Consider the following 21,313-nt stretch of genomic DNA (forward strand, 5'->3'; position numbering starts at 1 on the left):
TATAGAAGCTACTTTTCCTGGCGAGGGAGGGACAGAGGGAGGGAGGGAGGGAGGGACAGCAAGTTCTGCTGCTGGCCTAGTTTGGGAGGTGGAGATCCTGTATTTAAAAGATGTTCTGTCAGCATTCATCCCTGCTCAGCACTGAATACAAGCTTTGTCTCAGAGGCTGGTTTGTCATTTAATATATGTTCTGCTCTGTACGGAACAGTTCCTTTGTGAAGACAGGACCTGAAGGTTATGACTAATAGACCAAATGGAAAGCTGACTGTGCCTTGGCTTGCCGGTTGCGCGAAGGTCGCACCGCCTCGGAGCAGATGGGGCTGAGCTCCCACGTTCCACGCCGCCAAGCTGCTGGGGCTCCTGCCTCATGGCTGTACACCTCCTGCGGGCCTGGGTGACGCCTCTTCTCCTCCTAGTGGGTGTGGAAATCTTGCTGCTGCTGTTTTCACCTTCCTGGAGCATCACCCATACGACTCCTTCTCTTGACCTCAGGCGTTCTTAGAAGAGGGGGGAAGGGCTTCTTTCCAGCCAGCGGGACTAACCAGTAGGTCTAACCATGCCTGCATTCTCTTAGCACACGGTGGGTAGGCAGTCTTGGTCTTCCCTCTTTCTTCTTTCTGGTGGGATGCTGAGCCACGCCCATGTTAATGTCCCCTTATTTAGCAATTGTGCTAATTAACAAAACGGGGGCTGTCACGATGGTGGTGCCCCAGTGAGTGTGGTCTCACTGGAGCTACGGGTTTTGAATCTGGGGCAGCGGCTACTTTGGTAGGCAGCGGAGGGCTCCATTGGTGGCCTCCCCAAGTGGGTAAGGGTTTGGTTGAAAGAGCACAGGATTTAGACTCAGACGGCCCTGGGTTCAAATCCCAGCTCTGTCCTCCAGCTTGGATTGGCTTGCACATTAGCCCTTGTGGGTTGCATCCATGGGACTGCTGTGAAGGTCAGCAGTGTCTGATGTCGGGACAGGGGCCCCATGGAGGAGCCTCTGCTTCCCATACTAGCTCCACTTGTCTCTAGAAGGAATGCTGACTGTGAACTTTGTTTTCCTGGCTTGTTGCCCTTGTGGCTTTTTTTTTTTTTTTTTTTAATTCTGCTTATTTTATTTATTTATTTATTTTTTTGGCTGCACTGTTTGGGCATGGTTACCTTGTGTCCTAAAGATGCCCCGGCCTTCCCAGCCCTCCCGAACGCCTGTCCTCCCTAACAACCCATCAGCAGGTAGAGAGACGTCTCTCGGACGTCCCGAGTAGCTGAATGTTTTGCTGTGCTTCGTTTTGTGTGATTTGGGGCTCTGCTTCCCAGAGCTGCTGTGGGCGAGAGAAGAGCCAGGTTGTCAGCAAGTGGGTCCGGGCAGATTCTTACCCCGAGGACCCAGTGGGCTCCGCTGTCCGTGAGGAGAGCAGGAGCGGGATTGCTCACAAGTTGGTCACAGGGATCCCGGAAGGAGAGGATTCTTACCCGAAGACGGGAAGTTTTTACAGCGCTCTGGGCACGTTAACAACATCTGAGGGACTTAGCAAGCCTGGGGGCTTACCTTGTTTTGAGGCTGAAGTCTTGAAAAGTTGGTCTAAAGAGAGAGGGAAAGTTGATTTCTTTGAAGCCGTGGAGTGGTACCAGAATCTGATCACTTCTCCAAAACCCAGAAGAAAGAAATGGCGTTGTGGGTCTCCACAGCCCTCCCTGCGAATTTCACACCGGAGAGGCTGCGTGAGGAGGAAGGAGAGGTGTCCTGGGGCCCCCGCTGCTGACCGCAGCTTGGCCGTGCACAGGGATGAGGCCTAGAGTTATCACAGAATTTAAAGTTTTGCTTTGTTTTGGGGTTGAGAAAAGTCAGCAGAGCCTGAGGTGGTTTCATCTCAGGCGAGTAGACCTTCAGCTTGCGTAGACTTGGCTTGCCTCGTTTGAACTTTGAGGTCAGAGAAATTACAGGCACTTAGTGGGCTGCCTTCTGATGCACTTGTCAGGACCCCAGACTTGTGTAAATCTTCAAACGTGACCCTCCTTAGAAGCCAGCAGGGTATCAGAGCTGTTACTAGACGCAAAGAGGGGCCGAGGAATTGCATTTAAAACTGGACGGGAAGCTCACACTAACAAGAACAATAAAAGTAAACCATGGAGGGAAGTTGCACGTCTTACTCCATTCTGTGATGGACTCTTTTCAATGCTAATCTATTCATGTGATTCCAGAAAGAACAAAGGAGGGATGCCAAGGGAGAATACTTTATAAAGATCTTACAGTTATCTTCAAAAGACTAAGAAAGGGGGGAGAGGGAAGGATGCTATTTTAGGCCCTGACCCACAGGTGGCCTTGTAGTAGGTCCAGCGCTAGGTGAAGAAGCTGCTGGAAACAGGGAATGGAGGTGTGTGGGAGCAGAGAACAGGGTGTGCTGAGCTGTTGCTTCTCGGGGTGAGCAGAAGTAGGCAAGGGAGGTGGGATTTGGGATCACTTGGGCACACCTCTTGAAGACCGTGGACCTTTCAGAGCTCTTAAAACCCCCAGCATGGTGACCATTCTGGGCTGGGGAATCTGGCAGGGAGCAAGAACTCTAGTTCTAAAGCAAGATGGGGGCAAGGGGACTTCTTCATGTGGAACTTCTACAGACCTGAGCGTTTTGCAAAGTCATCTGTCATTTTCAGACACTTCGGATGAGTGAGGAGAGATGTGCCTGATGTCTCCCCATTCGCTCCACGGTGGCCGGGATCCCAGCCTGGGATAGAAAGCCAGAGGTCACATCAGCCAAGACTCTGTCACCTCCCTTATGCAGCTCCTACAACACCTTCTATAATGTGGTTATTCCCATTGTACAGATGAGGAACCCAGGCTCAGGGGAATTACATAGTATATGTGCCAAAGCTAACAAGTGGTGGAATTGGATTTGGCCCTCGGGTGTGTCTGGCTCCAACGTTAGAACCCTTCATCCCCACTCCGAGGCTCCCAGCGAGCTTTGCTCCATTGAGGTAGAGGTTCTGGCTTTTGTAAGCATGTGTAGATGAACACTAGTAGGGTTGGGGGAGAGAACGTAGACCTTCTCTTGGGTCTTCGTCTCCATGTCTATGAGCTCCTTCCAGTCATCACGCAGGTGAGCTCCTGGCTTCTCTGTTTTCAGTGCGCCTGCTCACTGCCCATCTCATGTACTCACTTATTCCTCCTTACCGGCCGTTCTCTGAAGTGTGTGTGTGTGTGTGTGTGTGTGTGTGTGTGTGTGTGTGTGTGTGTGTGTGTGTGTGCGTGTGTGTGTTTAAAAGCATTCTTTCAGGGTACCAGTAACTTCCTATTTGCCCCAGTTCAGTAGCCTCTTACTGATCCTTTCCCTCTCTCAGTGTTTTCTCAACTTTTTTTCATCTCTGACTCATGTAGAAAATGAAAATATTTGTATAGTGCACTGGGATAGCAGGTCAGGTTGCTTGAAACGAGGTGACCAGCCTGGGGGATCGATACTGCTTCATTCACACAGCACCAGTGAGGAAGCTCTACCCCACCTTCCACTCAGCAGCATGTGGCTGAGAAGACTGCCATCTTGAATTGGTTTTGTCATTGGTCCTGGGACCTGTCCTGTAGCAGCCATGAGCCCTCTCTCTCCCCCACGTCTTGGGATCATGTCCTCCTTATATAATCTTTAGGGACTTTTACTAACCTACTGTCCTCAAGGGAGCAGATAATGTGATATCTCTAACCTAACTCCAAGAAGGAAACTTAGGTAGAGATTTATATTGTATGGCCTAGAAATGCCTGGTACATGGGAGAGCTCTTTTTTTTTTTTAAGATTTTATTTATTTATTTGACAGAGAGAGACACAGCGAGAGAGAGAACACAAGCAGGGGAGTGGGAGAGGGAGAAGCAGGCTTCTCGCTGAGCAGGGAGCCCGATGCGGGGCTCGATCCCAGGACCCCGGGATCATGACCTGAGCCTAGGGGAGACGCTTAACGACTGAACCACCCAGGCTCCCCATGGGAGAGCTCATTTTTTAAATGAGCGTTGAGTGAGTTTGCTTCCCACCCTGCTCCTCAACATACAAAAATGCTTAAGCTCATCCCACATTACCCTTCTTCCATTGCTCCAACAACCCATATTCTGGAATGGAAATTCTCATGAGAGAGAAGGGAGCCACTGTGAAAAATATAACCTTGTCTCTATTTAGAAGTGTTGTCTTTTGAGGGCCCACCTGGTAACTTCTTTCCTTGTTGGTGTCTTGTGATAAGTGATAGCCTATCAGTAGCATTGAATAATTCTATCTCAACATCCTTCAGACACAAGATACCACAACTCTAATGACACCTCAGTCAAAAAATTAAAACATTGAGCTAAGCAATGCTGGATGTTCCTGGTCAATGAACCGATTGTCACAAGAACACCATCCAGAAAGAGACAAGAGGAGAAGAATGCCAGCTGCCTTCCTCTTCATTAAGTTGGGCACCTTCGGCTGGTCTCTTCGGACAGCTCATCCCAATTCCCACCTCCTCTTAGTCTCTTCTTTTTAGCCCTTACCCTTCTCTGCCTCCTAACCCCTCCATCCTTCTGTGTCTGTGGCTCCGCTCACCCTGACTCACTTCCTGCTTCTGTGCTTATCTTTCTGAGTCACCTTTGCTGATCCCTTTACTAACCCTACACATTTAGGCTTCTCCATGAATTCTACCCTTCAACCACCACCCCCAACCATCTCTTTGATTTCCCCATATAGTAAAAAAAATTTTGAATCGTGGCAGAACACACATCACCAGAATTACCATCCTCACTGGTTTTGTTTTGTTTTAAGATTTTATTTATTTGACGGAGAGAGACACAGCGAGAGAGGGAACACAAGCAGGGGGATTGGGGGAGGGAGAAGCAGGCTTCCTGCAGAGCGGGGAGCCCGATGTGGGGCTCAAACCCAGGACCCTGGGATCATGACCTGAGCCGAAGGCAGACGCCCAACGACTGAGCCAGCCAGGCACCCCATCTTCACTGTTTTTAAGTGTCCAGTTCAGGAGTATTAAGTAAATCCACAGTGTTGTGCAGTGGATCTCCAAAACTCTTCTCATCTTGGGGAACTGAAACTCTGTCAGTAAACACGTCCCCATTTCCCCTCCCGCCCCCCTCCCTGGCCCCTGGCAATCACCATTGTGCCTTCTGTCTCTGTGAGTTTGATTACTTTACTACCTCTTGTAAGTAGAATCATATATTTGTCTTTTGGTAAACTGCCTTATTTCACTTAGCATGATGTCCTCAAGGTTCATCCATGTTGTGGCACGTGTCAGAATTTTCTTCCTCTTGGAGGCCGAATAATACTCCACTGTATGTATATACCCCTTTTTGTTTATCCATCCATCTGGACAGACACTTGAGTCGCTTCTACCTTTGTCGTTTGTGAATAATGCTGCAGGGAGCATGTGTGCAGATATCTCTGTGAGACCCTGCTTGCAGTCTCTTGGGCATACCCCCAGAGTGGAATTGCTGGGTCGTATTCTATTTTTAATTTTGGGGGGAAGTGCCCTACTGTTTTACACATGTGCGGGGGGGTTCCAGTTTTCTACATCCTGGGCAACACTTGTTACTTTGTTGTTGTTGTTAGTAGCCGTCTTAATGGCTGTGAGGTGGTTCTCACTGTGGTTTTGAGTTGCATTTCCCTAATGATTGGTGACGTGCAGCACCTTTTCCTGTGCCTACTGGCCATTGGTAGATCTTCTCTGCATAAATGTCTATTCAAATCCTTTGCTTATATTTAAAATCAGGTGGTTGTTGTTGTTGAGTTGTTTCAGTCCCTCCTGTCGGGGGGGGGTCTCCCCCTTCCTGTGGCCGTAGCTGCCTCCTTTCTCTGGCCTGTGCACCTGCCCTTTATCCCGAGCCCTGCGATGCGCTACTGCTGCCCTCGCCAGCCAGACTGCAGACTTCGGGCTCCTCTCTGACTTCCTGTGTCTTACTTCTCACGTGCAGTTGGTTGTCACTTCTGTCTCCACCAGCCTGGCCTGATCTGTCCTCTCCCTTGTGCTGTCAGAACCACCGCCCCAGTTCCAGGGTGCCCCGGGTAATCTCGTGCCAATATATTTGGGTGTTGACTCATCTCTGATCTCTGGTGAAATCTCAGGGTGAGGTAGCGTGGGTGAAGGGTGGTATAGAGCTTGAAAGAACATATTTAATAATATTTTATATTTGGAAAACAAAAAAGAAACCTTTTTATATGACACGGAATATAGTTTATAACATTCATTCTTGACTGTGGTGGGGGGGGCTGTGCACACGGCAGATTATCTTTTAGGAACAGCAGTTTATTGATACTGATCAGAATGATGAAATATTTGTGGAGCATTTAAACTATGCCAGGCACCAAGTATTTTATGCAGAATATCTTGTTTAACCTCATGACAACCTTATGAGGTGGTTGGTATTATCCAGAAACAGAAGCTGAGGCCTGGAGAGGCCCCAGGTCACCCATCTAGGAAGTGGTAGATGTGGTATTTCAACTCTGGAAATCTGGCTCTAGAACTTTCTGTATAGTTAGAGGAAGCACAAGGCTTTTCTATTTTATAAAAAAGGGGGCGCGTGTTAAGTGCAACTGAGAAAACCTGGACTCAGGGACCCAGGCTTCTCATCTCCTCCTCGCTGCCACCCCCCTGCCCCGACCATCTTGCCAGCCTTTTTGGGCACTGTGGCCTGTGAGCGATTCCTAAGGTGGGTCCAGACACAGTCTCCCCTCTCTCACTTGCATGTGCTGTCACTCTGGAGCACCCTCCTTCTACTGTTGCCTCATTTTTTTTTTTTAAGATTTATTTATTTATTTTAGAGAGAGAGCACGACTCTGTGCTAAGCACAGAGCCCGACATGAGGCTTGATCTCACGATCCTGAGATCACAACCTGAGCTGAAACCAAGAGTCGGACACCCAACCGACCGAGCCACTCAGGCGCCCCCGCCTCAGTAGTATTTCTCCAAGGAGGCCTGATCCCTCATCCAGGCTGGACTCGCTCTCCAGCTCCCCCTCCTTGTGCTTACCACGGGGCTCAGAGTGAAGGGAAAGCACCGCCCCCCCCCCCAAGAGTGTGCAGGCGTCTTCATGGCCTTCCCAGCTAGACTGTAGGCAACCTGAGGTAAGACCTGCTTAATGACACCGAAGCCCTTCGGTCTCCGTCTGTGCCAAGCACAGAGTGCGGTGGGAAAATGGTGAGTTACTGATATTTCCCAAATGGAAGCTCAGGTCATCATAAAATCCAGAGCCGTGGTTTTGGCTCTTAATTTTCGTGGATCCACCAGAGTTCCCACCTTCAGAACAGACCTGGGCATTGATCCTTTGGATCAGAGGCCCTGGCCCCCCTCTTCTCACTGGGCCTCAACGCGGTTCTCTTTTCAGGGCTTTGCTTTTCCTGCTGCCCACAGTAGTTTTGTTAAGAAAACAGGAAGCTGCTCCAGGGAACTTTCAGCCCATGCTAAAATGAGCAGTGGCCGGGAGAGGAATAAGGGAGCTGGACTGTGTCTGCAGGGGAGTGAGGCCCAGAGACCCTGGCTCACTGGGCCTCCACAGAGGCTGGTTCCCTGTGTGTTTGTGGGGAAGGCTCTGGAGGGGCAAAGGCAGGGGCGGGTGGGGGTGCATCTGTTCCTCAGTTGCCCCCGAGTTGGACAACAGCGACGGGAGAGGCAGCAGGAAAAGGCAAGAGTGACTTCGGTCATGGCATCAGAAGGAAACGTCAGGTCCTCTTTCTTTCCTCTTCCAGAGGCTAAGTGCTTTGGAAGAGGCTCCCTCTTTGAAGGAGAGTTCCTTTCTTTTAAATTGCCCAGGGTGCCTCCCTCTGGCTTTCTGTCGAGCTCCTCCTGCCTCACCCAACTTCAGATCCCATGACAGGCCTGTGTGACGCCCCAGCCCCAGGCTGCTCACTTCCCTTGCTCCCACGTCCTGCAGCCGTCTGCACAGGGTCTGGGGGGCCCTCGGCACTTCAGGAAGCCCTGAACGTGTCCAGCTCCCTCAGCCTTGGCCCTTGGCCCTCCCTTTATTGATTTTTCTGGGTCCTCTCCTTGCCCATAAGGCCCGGGGAGAAAACTTCCCTGGTGGGTAGAGATTGACCCCTGATGGCGACCCACAGCTTAGAGCCATTTGGGACCATAGACCCCGGTACTCAGAATGCACAAGGCCTCACTTGTTGTCAAGAAGCATCTGGCAGGTGAGCATGTGACCCAGTTTTAGGCATGTTTGCCCCCTGGCCAGCCTTAGGGCCCCATGGAGCTCTTGAGTGAGGAGAGGAGCCAGCTTTGTGCTTCGAGGACCCAGGTAGCCACAAGGCCCTCCGGCTGTGACAGAGTTCCATTTTGAGAAAGCCTTCTAAACTTCTTTAAGAAAAACTTGAGGGGCACCTGGGTGGCTCAGTCTGTTAAGCATCTGCCTTTGGCTCAGGTCATGATCCCAGGGTCCTGGGATCGATCCCCATGTCAGGCTCTTTGCTCAGCGGGGAGTCTGCTTCTCCCTCTGCCTGCCACTCCCCCTGCTTCTGTTCTCTGTGTCAAATAAATAAATAAAATCTTAAAAAAAAAAGAAAAACTTGAAGTAGTCTGCTATATTTTTCTTCTTCATATTTCAGATTCTTTTGACACACATAAATGATTTTCCTCCCATTGCCTCAGAATTCCCTAACCTAAACTCATCATTTTTGATTATCTGCTATCTGGGGGAGCATAGACAGGTCTCTAGTTGATGTGTAATGTAGGGTTCAGAGGGAGAGGTGGGCTGATAGTCTTATTATTGCAGTTAATTGTGTGGTTAACGAGGGTAGGCGTTATCAAATGCCACAGGTAATGGAATAGTTCCTATGACGTGGGAAAACTTTTCTGGTTTCACATATAGGACCGAGGAGAATAGCAGGGACAATGCCAAATGCTGCTGTATGTTTGCAAAATCTACACACGTTTTTACATACAGATGGATAAAAAGGAGGGACCAAAGATCTCTGACTCTGAATTGCAGTGTTTCTTCTTCCTGTTTGTAAACAGGGGGGTGTTTCCCCTGTGAGTCTCTGTGTGCTTGGATGGGTTTGAAGATTTGGGTAGGGAGAGCACTTTTCAGAATTCCTTCTTAGACCTGAAAACCCAAGGCCCTGCCTTCACGTAAATGCCCCCAGAGGAGGGGCTGTGTTCAGGGCCTTTCATGTAGGGCTTTGGCCTTTCGCAAGGGAACTCGAGGCATGGGGTCACCAGTTCTGCATCCAGAGTCCCCGCTTCTGCACCCCCCGTTCCAGGTGCCTGCAGACGTTGAGAGGTGTCAGGATCGGATGGAGTGTTTCAACGCCGATCTGAAAGCCGACATGGAGCGATGGCAGAACAACAAGAGGCAGGACTTCCGGCAGCTGCTCATGGGAATGGCTGACAAGAACATCCAGTATTATGAGAAGGTAAGGGGCGCGCCGGCAAGACCCCGGCCCTCTCGTGGAGGAAGCACGAGGAATGGCCAGAGCCTTTTGCGAGAGCCAGCCAGAAACGCAGAAGCAGAGGGCCCGCCAGCCCCACCTGCTTCCCTTATTTTGTGGGTCTGTTCTGGCGGCCCCTGCGTGGTCCTCGCCCCACTGTGTGAGGTGGGGGTGCAGACTTTGGAAGCAGAGCCCCTCCCGCTCCCGGTGCCCATGGGGCTCTCCCCGGTACACGCGCTCGTGGAAGTGGCGCTTTTCTCGCCCGTGCCCTTTGGGCCTGGCAGACAGCTGCTTCCCAGAGTCCAAGGGCCTGCCGTGTGGGCGTGTTCCAGTTAAAGGAGGCTTTGAGGTTACCCCAGGCTGCTGTGTGGTTCTATCTATGGGGGTTCCTCACTCTCATAGTGCCGTAGATCCCACCAAATCCTTATCAAAATACTGTTCGGTTGTTTTTAAGACTTCAAAACACTGTTTGTAAGTAGCCTCCCAAAAGGTATGTAGGATTACAGAGGAAAACTATTAAAAACAGGTGTTTTCCCCCCATGAATCCCCTTGATCTGTGGGGTTTGCACCCTTCTCTTTCTCTCTCTGTCTCTCTGTCTCTCTCTCTCTCTCTCTCTCACACACACACACACACACACACACACCACAGACCCACTTAGGGCGCTCATCAAGCTCCAGCAAAGTCTCTCACTCAGGGTTTGCTCTTGGCATAGCTAAACCCAGATCATTTCTGCTGCTGAGAAATCCTAATATTCCTTGGAAGCTTAAAGTTAGAGATGAAGCATGGCCCAGTCACAATTCCACAAAGTACCTGTAGACGTGAAACCAAGTGAGACAAGCATTAACTCGGCTATTCCCGCTGCAGTTCTAGAAACGCATCCTCATCCCAGACTAGAAGAATCCATATCTTCTGAAGGCTTCTGCTGTTCGGAGGCAGCGTGTCTACATCTTTCTTTGGAGGAGGGCTAAGGAGAACAGTCACAGAATAGCCCTTACTGGCCAGGCCTTCGGAAGAGCTGATTGAGAGGGAGAGAGGGAAGGTGCCGTCCTCTGTCCCCCAGGACCGTTTTTATAGAGCCCCTGCCATGGCTGCCAGCACAGAGCTGGATGCTGTGCATATGTCACCTCCTTAAATTTAACCCCCAGCGTAACAATGTGAAGTAGGTTTTATGGTTCTCCACGTAAAGCTGAAGAAACAGAGGCACAGTAAGGTTTTAAGACTGCCCAAGGTTACACAGCTTGAGTGACTGAACTAGGGTCAGACTCAGTTCTGCTGGGGCCACAAGTCTGAAAATTCCCACTCATGCACACTGTCGGTGTGGTGGGCGGGGGACGTGCATCTCTGGGGCCAGTCCCGACTGCCCAAAGATAGAAAGGTCACTCCGTGTGAACTGGCTGTGCCTTAGGCAGGGTGCCTCTCTGTGTCTGCCTCTTCCCCTGTAAAATGGGACTGATCCTTCTTCATTGAGGATTGTGAAGACACAGTCAAACGGTGCATCCCCGAGTCCCTAGAACATACTGGCACATGGTAGATCCTCAGGAAGTGGCACTGCCTTCCCTGATCCCCTCCCCGTGCCTCTGCTGTCCGACAGCCCTCTCGCTACATAGAAGCCGACCTGATCAGATGTGTCCATCACACCGCCTCGTGATTAATGCCAGCACTTCCGAGGCCCCGGCCCCAGGACTCAAACTCAGGGCTTGTATCTTCCCAGATAGCACAAGTAGGGGCGCTGTCGTGGGGCCCTCCTCTTGGCTGCCGCACACATTTAACATTGTCTGCTGTGTCCCTGCCGTGCACCAGGGACTTGGGATAGGTTGCTAAATGAAACAGCAGGACCCCTGCCATCAAGGAGCCCTCCGTGCAGTGGAAGATATGCATTAATCCAGAAATCCTGTCACTTCAGAGTAAGATACGTGCTCTACAGGAAAAGCACAGGAAAGCTTGGAACAAAATACTGGGGGCACAGTTCAGATCAGGGATGGAAGAAGGCAAGTGGAGTGGGCAGGAGAGGCCGATCTGAGGAAATAACATTTAACCTGGGTCTCAGAGACAAAGACTTGGAGAACAAGTATCCCAGGCCAAGGGAACAACATATGCAAGGGCCCTGGGGTGGGAAGAAGTTTGAGCATTTGAAGACTGGAAAGAAATCTGGTGTGGCCTTGGTTCCCCATCGCTGACATAGAAGGACCTTTCTAGATCTAAGATGATGGCCTAGGGAGAGAGCAGGGCCCACGTGCCATGGACCCTGCATGGGGTTCTCTCGCTGCAAGCAAGTTCCTGGAAGCTCCCCAGCCTTCCTTATGGAGGGCAGGGTCTGAGTCTAGTTTCTTCTCTAACCTCAGAGTCACTAAGGAAGGAAGCGTGGAGCAATTTCGCCACACTGCTCCCCAGCTTGACCAAAGAATGCCTCTCTTCTCCTACCTGCTCAGAGCTCCTCCCCAGATGACTCAGCACAAAGTCCTGCTTCACCCCGAGCTGCTTCTAAGGAAGGCCTTGTGTGGTTCTTCTGGCCTGCCCTTCATGAAAGAGATGTCTCAAAGGGAGGATCATTTCACTAAGTAGGGTGCTCCTGGAGTCTTTAAGTTCAGTGCATACAGACACTGGCCCTTCACAAGGATCTGGAATGAAAGGGGATTTGTGTAGAGGAAAGAATTTGGCCACTTACTAGTTACGTGTCTTAGGCAAGTTATATAACCTCTCTGGGTCTCGTTTTCTCCATCTATGAAGTGTGTGTAATAAGTAATAATTCCACTTCATAGAATTGTGAGGACTAGAAATAGTGAATGTAAAATACATCGTGGTGTTTGGGCCCAGTGAAACTCAATAAGTAGAGTCCCCCCTCCCCCATTTTCCCTTTTGGGAGATCCAAGAGTTGCCCATACAACCAAAACTGAGGTCAGTAAAGAAGAGCAGGGTTTCAGAGCCCCCTCTGAGTCAAGTGGCTGGGCCATGCCAATATGATTTGCATCCTCAGCAAGTCCTACCCACCACCTGGAGCAATGTCTTCAACCTGGCTGGGGACGTCGGGCCCCATGAAAGGCTTGCAGCCTCTTACCTTTTCTGCTTTTTGAAGAAAAAGAATGTCTTCCAGTGACTACATTTCCACTCACCAGCTATGAGCTCCAGGGACAGTGCTCTGTAGGCCTTGCTGAGATCCTGCTATCTTTGGTAGAGATGGGGATGATGTAATCAAACACCTGTCACCTCCCCAGTTTCTAATAGTGATGGATAATACATGTAGACGTTGGACGTGACGTACATACATTACTTAGCCAGTATATAAGACGGAGAGATTAACAGTGAGAGGCTGGATCAGAGGAGAATGAAGTGCCTGATCCTGAAATCTGATGTTGATAACTGTGCGTGTGTGTGTGTTGTCGTTTCAGTGCCTCATGGCGTGGGAGTCGATCATTCCACTACTGCAGGAGAAACAAGAGGCCAAGTAAGTCCCCTCTTGGGACAGAGACTCTTCTGCCTACACAGGGCATGGCGTACCGGTACGCCCCTGTCGTGCAGAGAGACGGCACTGAGAAGCATCTCTCCTTTGTGTATTTCTTTCCCTGCCCGCCCATCACCCCCTTCGTCCGCCCACCGGTGGTTTTCCATTAGTTTCTATTCCTCGGTGGAGTCTGCGAGGCTATCATCATCTCTCCGCGAAACAGCATACCTCCGTGGCACGAAGGAGCCTACGAAATGGAACACTAAGAAGATTTGCAGCCAAGGGACAAGACGACCCAGCTGACATTCTGACATCTCATTACGGTTTCCTGTTTGGGGGAACCGCAGAGTTGCCTGTGGTGGAAGAGAGCCCGGGTCTTGCTTTTCAAGGACATGAGGAAGGCATGGACAGGAGGCAGCCCCTGTTGTCCGTGGACACGTGGTGACTGCGGAATGGACCTCCGTGGGGCAGTGACTTGTCTAAGCCTAGAAGGAGGTGTTGGTACCTCCGTGGAAAGCCCTTAAATAACGTACGGTGGCCTGTAGCTGTGCGTGCGGCCCGCCCCCTGCTTGTGATGAGCGACAGCTGTCTTGTGGCTTCTGGTTCATTCAGGACCATTTATTTCAGCGTCTGTATGCATCTGTGCTAGAGCGAGTGAGCCAGTGTCCTTGTCCTCGCGTGCTACCTCGGGAAGCCGAGGGGGGCAGTGCTCCCCAAACTTGTTTCTGACACTAGAATGCAGCAGACTGGAAACTTGTAAAATGGGAGGTGGGGGGGAAGGTGCATTTTTCTCTGTGAAGTACTTCAATGTTTCCTTTTGCCTTTGTGAAATGCCGTCAGAGTAGAGATTAGTCCTGTTGTGGGGAATCCGTGTTGTCTGGAAGTCAGAGTAGCTCCCCAGTTGCTGGGCTTGGTGGACACACACCAGGCCCCAACCCCACGCCTGCCCTGTGCAGTTTGCCTTTACCTCACCCAAAATTCCTCATTTAATGTTTTCCTGCCACGTCCACTGAATGTTTGGGCAAACTTTTGCTGAGAGGCTGTTAACGCTGTCGTGACCCAGTTGAGATTTTGTAAACTCAACATGAATGTTCTACATGAAGTGCTTTAACCCTTGATAATTCCCCGGTCAGGAAGAGAAGTCAGTAACCGGATGGGCCTCGGAGATGACAAGTGTAACAGAGAACGTCTTTGCTTCTAGATAAGCTAGGATCTCCTCCGTTTGCAGCCAAACCCCTGGGGACCGCCAGCTGCGTCTCCAGTCTTCACTTCGAACCATGGCCAGGTTTGCTTGCTTTGCAAATCAACGCAAAGCAGACAAAAGAGGATCTGTCTTCCAACTCATTTTGTTTCCTCCTGAAATGAAGCTACCTAGGTCACGTTGTGTCCTTCCATCTGTGGCTCATCCCATCCGAAATGATAAAGCCGAGCCTCAAAGAGGCAGTAGTCTGTTTGTAGTGAAGCTAGCTGTGCCGAGACGCAGGCGCAGACACAAATTAACCCGCAGAAACGGGGCACCGCGCGGCGAGTCGAAATCGCTCCATCCCGTGTCCACCTGCGGCACTGACCCCGGGCGGCCGCCGCTGTGATGTCAGTGGCACAGCGGTAGAAGAGCACAGAACCGCTTGGTTCTGTTTCATCGTGTTTGAATAAGTCACAGTTTAAATTAGAAGTTTTGTTATCATTTGGTACTTGCCTGCACCGTCAGACCCACTCATGCCATTCCAAGATCCTGCAGCTCAGGATTTTCATCTTGGCACAATTAGAAATGATCCCTCGAAGCAGAAGGGTAAGGACAGTCCAGCTACCCTGAATGGCAAGTCCGTGTTTCATGCTACCTCTGCGCCATCCCGTTGGTGCAGGTCTGGACGTCTGGGTCCGACCTGACAGTTTGCTGGTAGAACAGGGTTGTGTATCTAATAGTGGGTCGATGGCCCTCTATCGATATTTCGTGGAAGGCACTAGACTGACCTTAGCAGCAAGTGCTCATCAGCAGGAACGCGCAAAGCCTGGCCTTGTGGAATGTGTGCTTTAAAAATGTCGTCCAGTATAACGAGTACTTGGAAAGAACTGTGGAAAGAGTTACAGGAAGACCAGAACCTCGCCTGCTGCTAGTTGCCAGTGCCTGGGAGCATTCCTGTGTAAAGGTTAGTTGGGAAAGAAGGCAGCCCTTCAAAAAAGTCATCGGGTTCCTCACTGGGACACACGGGAAGGGAGTGGGGGGACGCAGTCATTCCATACATTATTGGAGGCAGAAGATGGGCTCAGAGGGGAATCTGGCATCTCGGGGTTTATCTTTCTCTCCTTGTGCCCCATGTGATGTTTCTGTGCTTTAAGACACCAAGGAGAGCAGGAGCATTGACAGCAGTGCTGGGAGAACCAGCGCACGTTACAGACTTCCCTGGAGAGATGCACTTTCTCCGAGAAGGGACCCTCGCCCCTTCCTCTTCAGGCGGGCGTCCGATGAGGTGAGAAGGCTGGCCCAGACAGAATGCACGGTAGGCCGTGAGGGAGGCTCCCTCAGCCCCCAAGGCTCCACAGCCCCGGGCATCTGCCCCTTCCTCTCGGTGGGCACAAAGGTGATTCCCTGTGAGAAGTGACTTGTTGACTTCCGTGCCAAAGACTGCCTCGTAAGAGGCTTCCTCGCCCCATCCTTCTTGGCTCCAAAGTCATGGGGCCGAGCTCACTGCCTCCTCTCTCCTATTTATGTCCAGGGGGCTTCTGCTTGAGGACACGCTTGACCTCAGGCAGGCAGACTTGGACAGGTTTTGCGTCTTGAGCACGTGGCCGTGGAATGGAGAGTGGTCTCTGTCCACTGTCCCTTGGGTGTGGGAAGTGAAAGGTTCATTCACCCAGGTTAAAAATCCAGTCTGAGGCAGAAGAGAGAATTCTTAGACACTGAGCAGATGTTAGAGATGCAGGTGTTGAAGGGGGCAGTTGTGCTTCGTGGCAGATACGGACACTGCTCTTCTCATGTGCTGGACCCACAAGGGAAGATTCTAGGCTCCTCTGCCCAAAGCAGAGAACTACTTACTGTTCTTCCCGAACGAGGAGGAAACACGTTACACAGCCAGGTTTGGGCTTGGGTTTTATCCTTTAATAAGACTTAATAATGATTCCCGGTGACCTCAGATTAAGTGCAATTATGGAGAGGACGGGCTCGTATTTCACTGTGCTGCTCGTTGAACTCGCCAGACACCTGTCTTTAGGTGAATAACAATAACAGATATGACTCCGGGGATCATGGTGAATGTAACGGAAGTTTGTCTTCGTGCCAAATTTCACCCGCACCTGGAGTGCGTGCTGCATGTTGTGGAATTAAATGTTTTGTCAGTCACCATCCACACGAGGGATTTAAATGCTCTTGTGAGGCCACCTTTGTGTTGAAATGGCAGGAAGTCCTGCTTTAGAGGAGGGAGGGCATGGTGGCTGGGTGGGCATTTGCAAGTGGAGTTTCCCTCCTGGGATGGCAGGTATCAGCCCAGGACACACCCAGAGGCCGAGGGCCTGGGCTCTGCCGTCCATGGCACTGAAGTCCCGGGTCCCTGGCTTAGTTCTGACACCATTCATTGGACTGAGAGTAGTCCTTCTTTAGACTCTTTCCTGAGAGAGGGCAGGAGAGTCAGATCCACCACTACCCCCAGGTCTGTGTTGGCCTCGTCTGTGTGGGTCTCGGGATGGGTTAAAACTGGATTCTCCTCTGGCTTCCCTAAGGAGCGCCTGTGGTCAGGGCCGGGCTCGGCAAGGCTGCTCCCCGCCTTCCCAGATGCCTACTCAAAAGGCCCGTGGAGACTGAGCAGTCTCCCTGTAAGGCTGGAGTAAAACTGGCTTTGGTGATCCCCGCTTACAAAACATTTTGGGAATTTGGGTTTGCCTTCTGGCTTTCCAGAGTCCTCAAGATGGTAACAGATCGGACAGGCCCTCTTAACGTTTTCTCCATTCAGGTGGCAGGTGGCATTTGTCAGTAGAGTTGAGAAAAGTGTCATCCCCTGTACCCGACGGACCTATGGAGCTGGGTGTGTCGGAGTTGTTCTCCGCTCCCTCATGGTTTTTTGATTTAGTGAATAAACCAGAAACCTGATTTTTTCATCAGTCCACCCAATAGGTGGTTAGCTTTCTGTTTTTAAGGATGGCTGGTCTCCCTACAGTTGCCCGGATGAGAGCATGCCGAGGGTTGTCTGCATTAGAAAAAGTGGAGGAGGGACCTTTGTCGCAGGGACTTTGACTGTTGTTCGTTAATCAGATGTGTTTGGAATGCATTCTGGGCATGGCTGTCTAACCTGTTCTGTGGGGCAGCAAAAAAACAGTCATTTTTACTACTCTAGATAGCCTGCAGATAAGTGCTTTGGAAAAAATAACTTTAACAATACCAATAAGGTATTTGAGTCATGTAGAAACACTCTGTCTAGTTAGCACTTGAAAATCAACAAACCCAGACTTTTTAAAAATGCCACAGACTGTTGAAAGCCTAACTCTACTTTTTGAGAATGGTCAACGCCTATTAATCTGCCTTATCTGCCTAATCTGTTTTAGATTCTGGATAGAAGGAGTTTTTAGACCTGTAACTGGTTGTTCAACTTAATACTAGAGGTCTAACATAGCCCATCCTCAGCCCTCTTAAAGAAACAAGAATGTGGGGTTCATAATTAGGGCTGCCTTTTGGGAGGAGAAAGCTAAGTGTTGCTATTGCCAAATGATATTTTTGATAATGTAAGGAAACACAGGGACCACTAAACGGCTTTTGTTTGTTTGTTTGTTTGTTTTAAAGTGTGAAAGATTAACTCAGTGCCTTTCGGCACACTCTTGATTGTAGAGGATATATGGTGTTGGCATCGACAAATCGCAGAGATACAAAGAACTCTAGATTATGACAATATTAATGGTTTACCCCGATTCTACAGAACAGCTTTAAAAAAGATAACCGGGGAACAGGCAGGGGAGAGGGCGCGGGCCTCAGATCAGCATAGTTCAGATAGAAATTCTCCACAGGCTGAAATGCCAAAAACCTAAAACCTACTGTGTTGCCTCACATACTTTAGTCCATTTTCGCAGAGCTTTCCCTATTAATGCCAGTGACTGAGTATTACACGCGCACCTCCCTTGGCTGCACCACCCCCCTCACCGGGTGATCCTGGGCTCCCCGAGGGCCAGGTCGGAGCAGGTGATACCCGTCAACACCCCCGCTCGACAGGTGGTTCACAGTCTTAGACCAGCCCTGCAGTCACAATGGTACTGGAAGGACAGAAGGGGGATGGCTGTTGCCCCAGTGTGGAAACAGGGGAAAGGAGGTTGCAGACAAAATGTGAATCGGTATGCTCAAAGGACACCTGGGTCAGCTGGGCTTTCGTGGAGCCACAAACCAGCAGCTCTTCACAGTCAGCACGGTTCACCGGGACGCTCCTGAGGTTTTGGTCCTGTCCGGTAGATGCCCTGTCCATTGTACGTCTGTGTGCCGACCCCCTTGATGTCTGTGTGTTGGGAATGCATTGAGAGAGGATGTCCGTCTGATATCTTCCCATACAGTAAACTGCCAGCAAACTTTCTAACTTGTATTTTAACTGTTGAAAAAGAGATTCAGAACTTTTGCTTAGGTCATGTCCAAAGGATGGACTGTATTTCTTATTTTTAGAAATCATTCTTTACATTTAAAATTTTAACAGAACCCCCCCACCCCGAGGTATTGATAGTCCTCCGTGTAAATGTGTTTCTCTTCTCTCCATGCTGCCAATAAGCCAAATCAAAAGCTGTGAAAAAAAAAAAGTGCTCAAGAAGGTGTGTAGATGAGAAAGTGATTTATTTACAGGTCAAAGTCTCTGTTTCATGAAGCTACCAAACTTTAAAAAGAATGTCACCTTTTTTTTTCCTTTGTTATGGAACCCAGAGATTGTAAAAAGAAAAAAAGTTTTTGTTGCATTTTTGATGCTGGCACGAGGTTTTTGTCCACTTTTTTTCATATATCTGTGTATAAAAAATTCTGTCCATTGTTTACTATGAAATTAAGTATCACATTTTGAGGTAAACAAAAGAATTTGTATTGCTTGATAAACTATTAGCTTGTAAATTTAAAAGGTTTCTTTTCCTCAATTAACTTAATGGACCAATAAACCTATGAAATATGCTTTCTTTACCTTGAGTCCCGTTGTCATTTGCGCCACTCCATACGGCAAGAAAACGTGCGTGCCTTGTATTGTGTTTTCTTGTTTTCTCCACAGAGATGCGTGTGCCTGCAGGAATCAGGATATACAGAGCAACAGGAAAAATATATAACTGAACTATTTTAATTCTTCACGTCTCTGTAGACTTGTCCTCAGTTTACCTTCTCCTGCGTCTTACAAGTTGGCACCAATCTGAGGAGATGAAGAAACTACCTAGTATCTGTATGTAACCATCGTGATTGGCAGGCAGGTTGGCAGGGCTGGCTCGATCCCATGACCCTGAGATCATGACCGGAGCCAAAATCAAGAGTCACGTGTTTAATCAACTGAGCCACCTAGGCACCCCTGCCATGATGTTTGTTTGTTTGTTTGTTTGTTTGTTTGTTTTTAAATCTGTAAGGCAAGAAGAAATGTCTGTGTTTAATTAGAGTGTTAGAGTGTGTTTCGAAGAGAGATCAGAATGCTCAGTCTAGCTTATACCTGATGACTGCAATCCACCAGAAATGGACTTGAACTGACAGTAGACATCACTAATATAAGACTATAGTCATACAAAATGAGGCAGCAAGGTGGGATAAGAGAGATTTGGGATCGGATCTCAGCTTTCCTACCTGCTAGTTCTGTGGCTTTAGGGAAGTCCCATCCCTCTGAACTTCAGTATTTTGATCTTAGAAATGAAGACCTGCTTTCCCAGAAGGGTTGCCAACAGGACTAGCAATAACGTCTACAGAGCACCTGAGTGCTAGCACTTACGATGTATTAGCTCTTACGGAAGACTCTTCTATTACTGGTGTGAATATGGCCAACTTAAATATCAGGTATTCCCATAACAGTCCTTCCCGTTTGCTTTGTCAATTGAAAATTAAAGGTGGGGCGGGGGGGATGTATTTCTTGTAACTGCTTTAGGAAGGTGCTGGAGAGTGTATGCTGGAGGACTGTGGTCAGACTGAAGCCCCAGGGAGTAGACGGAACTAGATCATAAAAGTCACGGCAAGAGGTGACAGGAAAAGAGATGGATTTAAGAGATTTCTGTGATGAGGGGAAGGGCTCAGACGACGTGGAGGTTTCCAGCCTGGGAGCTGGGAGGTGACGCCATTCACTGACCTGTAAAAACAGGATAAAAATATAAAGGTTGGAGTAAGCTTAGATGGTGGGGAGGAAGAAGAATTTGGTTTGGATTTTTGTTTGAGGAAAATCTAGGTGGAGGTGTCGAGCAGTTGTTGGAAAGGGCGTTGTGGCGTCCCTGGAGTAGGCTAGGTTCCTTGGGGGGAGTACAAAGGGCAGGGCTTTCTGGGCCTCAGGAATTAAGGGTGCAGGGAGAGCAGGAGGGGGGCGAGGGGGAAGTCCTTAAGGAGAAAAAGGCCCAAAGATGAAAACATTGTTGGGCGCCTGGGTGGCTCAGTCGGTTAAGCGACTGCCTTCGGCTCAGGTCATGATCCTGGAGTCCCGGGATCGAGTCCCGCATCGGGCTCCCTGCTCGGCGGGGAGTCTGCTTCTCCCTCTGACCCTCTTCCCTCTCGTGCTCTATCTCATTCTCTCTCTCTCAAATAAATAAGTAAAATCTTAAAAAAAAAAAAAAAGAAAACATTGTTTTAAAGCTTGCGAGCTTGTGAAAAACACAGGTTGTTGGGCCCTACCTCTAGAATTTGATTTGGATAGAGCCTAAGAATTTGCATCTCTAACAGATTCCTCAGGGGTGTTGATGCTGCTGATCCAGAAACGACACTTTGAGAACATCAAAGGGGTTAGAACGTCCTTTAGAAGAATTGGTGACCTGGGGCAAGTGTCCAAAAACTGCTGTCTTGGTGACGGGCGGGGTTGAAAAGGAGCCACTGCTGGGGCTTCGAGAGCCCAGCTCCGCTTAAAACCCCCAAGCTCATGGCAAGGGCGAGCGTGGGCAAGTAAGGAAATGTTTCGGATGTTGCAAGCCAGCTTTTCAGGAACAGGGAATGGAGCAGCCAACAATAAGATTCATCCAGGTTGGGGAGCCGATCAGGGGCTGGGACAGCAGGCAAGGAGTCCAGAAGGAGCGTAACTGTGAGAGTTCACAGAGGTGAGAGCGTGGCCTCAAACTCCTCCTCCCGTGCCCCCTCCTCCATCCACATGGCCTGTCTCAGTGAGAGGCTCTGCCTTCTTCCTAGTTGCCTGAACCCCGAATCTGAGCATTCTTGCCTCCATCTGCCTCACCCTCTGCAGTTCCTCTGTCCCTGGCTCCCACTGACCACTAGCTCCCAAGGATTTCTCTAAGTCCCTCTACTTTTCTCGATCCTTGTAGCTCCTTCTCCAGCATCAGTCTTCCATCGTCCGTCACCTGGATTACTGCATCTCTGCTCTTGCCTCCTTTCTGCAAGTAGTG

The 21,313-nt window shown here is 49.8% G+C and overlaps 1 protein-coding gene across 2 annotated transcripts in view; it reads left to right on the forward strand.

Annotated features, from left to right (window-relative positions):
• The window catches only part of SNX30 (sorting nexin family member 30), a 107,491-nt gene extending 88,589 nt beyond the window's left edge, over positions 1-18,902 (forward strand). The window contains exons 8-10 of one of the 2 annotated variants that reach the window (XR_003610061.2): positions 9,195-9,347; positions 12,750-14,949; positions 15,140-18,902. Coding sequence is in view for 1 of the 2 variants with exons in the window: in XM_028107783.2 (XP_027963584.1) it covers positions 9,195-9,347; positions 12,750-12,809 (213 nt within the window). In the remaining variant the exon portion in view is untranslated. Of the gene's footprint in view, positions 1-9,194; positions 9,348-12,749 lie in introns of both variants that reach the window. The other variant, XM_028107783.2, reaches the window with a different exon arrangement.
• Positions 18,903-21,313: the final 2,411 nt, after the last annotated feature.

Source organism: Eumetopias jubatus, unplaced genomic scaffold, assembly GCF_037043125.1.
Source record: "Eumetopias jubatus isolate StellerSeaLion01/CBP00866 unplaced genomic scaffold, mEumJub1_p1.0 scaffold_15, whole genome shotgun sequence".
NCBI classification, from domain to species: Eukaryota; Metazoa; Chordata; class Mammalia; order Carnivora; family Otariidae; genus Eumetopias; species Eumetopias jubatus.